Here is a 2,244-nt window from a genome sequence, read left to right as displayed (position 1 = left end):
TTGATTTCTTAAAATCATTAGCCGAGATGCATGTCAGCAGGGGATCTGCTGCTAATGGAATATCGAGCACATCAGAAAAAGTTGTTTTCTTGCAGGAAACTTTCTGGACTGCCTGTTTTTTACTGGTCATGAGTGACCTATTGGACAAACAGGCTGTGTTTTCCTCGAATACTGATTTACGCTTTTTGGAAGAATTGAATGATCAAATGGAAGTGGTCAAACCTATTGGCATGTCTTAGACTTAAAATGTAGCTTTTTATGGAAGAATCTTCGAAACAGAGGTCTTATTTACTGAGGAGACTTGCTCAGTGCAACAGTTCGCCTCTGGTCCCAGAGCTTTCGGTATCCTGAATGGTGATAGGAGGAGGACACAGCAGTCCAACAGGCTCCTTCTCTGCGGCCGGCACCCGTCTGCCCGTCAGTAGGAAGCCAGTCCCAGCAGCAAGCGGAGCTGGGGGTTCAGACCGTCCACAGTGCGTGCCCCGGGCAGAGCGCACCACGCCGAGCCTGGCTCCCACCGGTTCAACAGGAGTCATTAGAGTCCCGCCTTTCACGGTGACGGAGGGGATGAAACCTTGGGCAGTTGTGTTTGTACTTGGGAACCTTACAGTTTGAGGTTTCATGGCGTAGAATCCGTTATCACTAACGGGACTGCGTGTTGACGCTCCCTCCCCGGGAAGTCCGCCTTGGGTGTCAGCCACTGTTCACACCTAGATTAGAGCCCATCGTACCCGCCCGCCCGGTATGGTAATGAGCCGCAGGTGTCAGGCCGAGTTAGAGAACCGGCCCGGCAGCACATCAGCCAGTTCCCTCCCCCCAGCGCCCGAGCTCTGCAAGGTTGGTGAGCGGACAGAGAAGCCTGGTGCTTGATAAACACTCCATTTACACAGGAGGCCTCATCTGCCAGGAGCACCGGCCGCGTTGTCTCCAAGAGACAAGAAACTGGGCGTGGGTCTGCGCAACCCCAAAGCCTAAGTGTGCGACTTCCTGGTCCTGTTCTCGCTTCTTGGTCTCAGTTGTGGGGTGATGCCCAGCCGGTGTGGCTCAGTGGTTGAGTGTCGACCTATGAACCAAGAGGTCATGGTTCAATTCCCTGTCAGGGCACATGCCTGGGTTGTGGGCTCGATTCCCAATGTGGGGCATGCAAGAGGCAACTGATCAATGTTTCTCTCCCATCACTGATGTTTCTATCTCTCCTCCCTTCCTCTCTGAAATCAGTCATATATATATGAAGTTGGGGGTGTTTGTGTGTGAATGAGGGAACGAGGACCCACCGTCCCCAAGTGTGCCGGCTCCTCTGGTGGGTTTGGGTCCCAGTCCCAGCAGAGCGGTCCTTCATTTCCTCTGGAAGACTTTTTTTTAATATACTTTATTTATTTTTTTTTTACAGAGAGTAAGGGACAGGGATAGAGAGTTAGAAACATCGATCAGCTGCCTCCTGCACTCCCCCCACTGGGGATGTGCCCGCAACCAAGGTACATGCCCTTGACCAGAATCGAAACCCGGGACCCTTGAGTCCACAGGCCGACGCTCTATCCACTGAGCCAAACCGGCCAGGGCTGTAAGACTTTTTAACTTACAACCCTCAAGGTCCCAAGTGCTGTGGGGCGGGGCCAGGCTGTCTGTATGAGACTGAGGAATGGGGGTGTCTGGGACCCTGCCTTATGCACCAAGGCCGGAGGCACTGACCCCCACCTCTCCTTCAGGGCTTGTTTGGCCTCTGGGAGACCTGGGATGGCGACTTCACCCCCTTCTACCTCTGCAGCTCTTTCCTCCCACCCACTGGGCGCTCACTAGCTCCCAGGCCCTTCCCAGAAGTGCCTTCCCCGCTCCCTCCCCCATCTCCCTCCGAGGGGCCCCTTGGCCTGCGAGCTCTGGCCCACCCATTTCCTGTGCTGCCCCAACTCCGCCCCGCCTCGACTCGCGGTGGAAAATTCTCTCCTTCAGTTGGGCGGCTCCTTCTCCTTCCTTCCAGGCCGCCAGGAAGGCCCCGAGTGAGTGGGGAAGGAGGCTGGGCTCCAGGCCTCCGGCCAGAGAGGGGAAGTGAGTTGCCCGCAGACACACAACCGCGGGGCCAGGCTGAGCCAACTTGGAAAGCTCCCCGATCCGTCTGGGGGAGGATGCGCACCCGGCCACCGCCGCCTTTTCTCACTCGGCTTCCGGCGCCACCTGCCGGCGGAGCACGGGGCCGCACTTGCCAGAAACGCCGCTCTCTTCCCGCCCCAGAACCAAGCAGTCGGAACG

General features: G+C 56.6%; 1 protein-coding gene across 1 annotated transcript in view; it reads right to left on the bottom strand.

Moving 5' to 3' along the window:
- EHBP1L1 (EH domain binding protein 1 like 1) overlaps positions 1-726 on the bottom strand; it is a 17,139-nt gene extending 16,413 nt beyond the window's left edge. The window contains 1 exon segment of the mRNA XM_023765076.1: positions 711-726. Coding sequence (XP_023620844.1) covers positions 711-726 — 16 coding nt within the window.
- Positions 727-2,244: the final 1,518 nt, after the last annotated feature.

This window comes from Myotis lucifugus, unplaced genomic scaffold (assembly GCF_000147115.1).
Source record: "Myotis lucifugus unplaced genomic scaffold, Myoluc2.0 scaffold_373, whole genome shotgun sequence".
In the NCBI taxonomy this organism is placed as follows: Eukaryota; Metazoa; Chordata; class Mammalia; order Chiroptera; family Vespertilionidae; genus Myotis; species Myotis lucifugus.
Note: the sequence above shows the minus strand (reverse complement) of the source record. Positions and strands in the feature narration are given on the sequence as shown.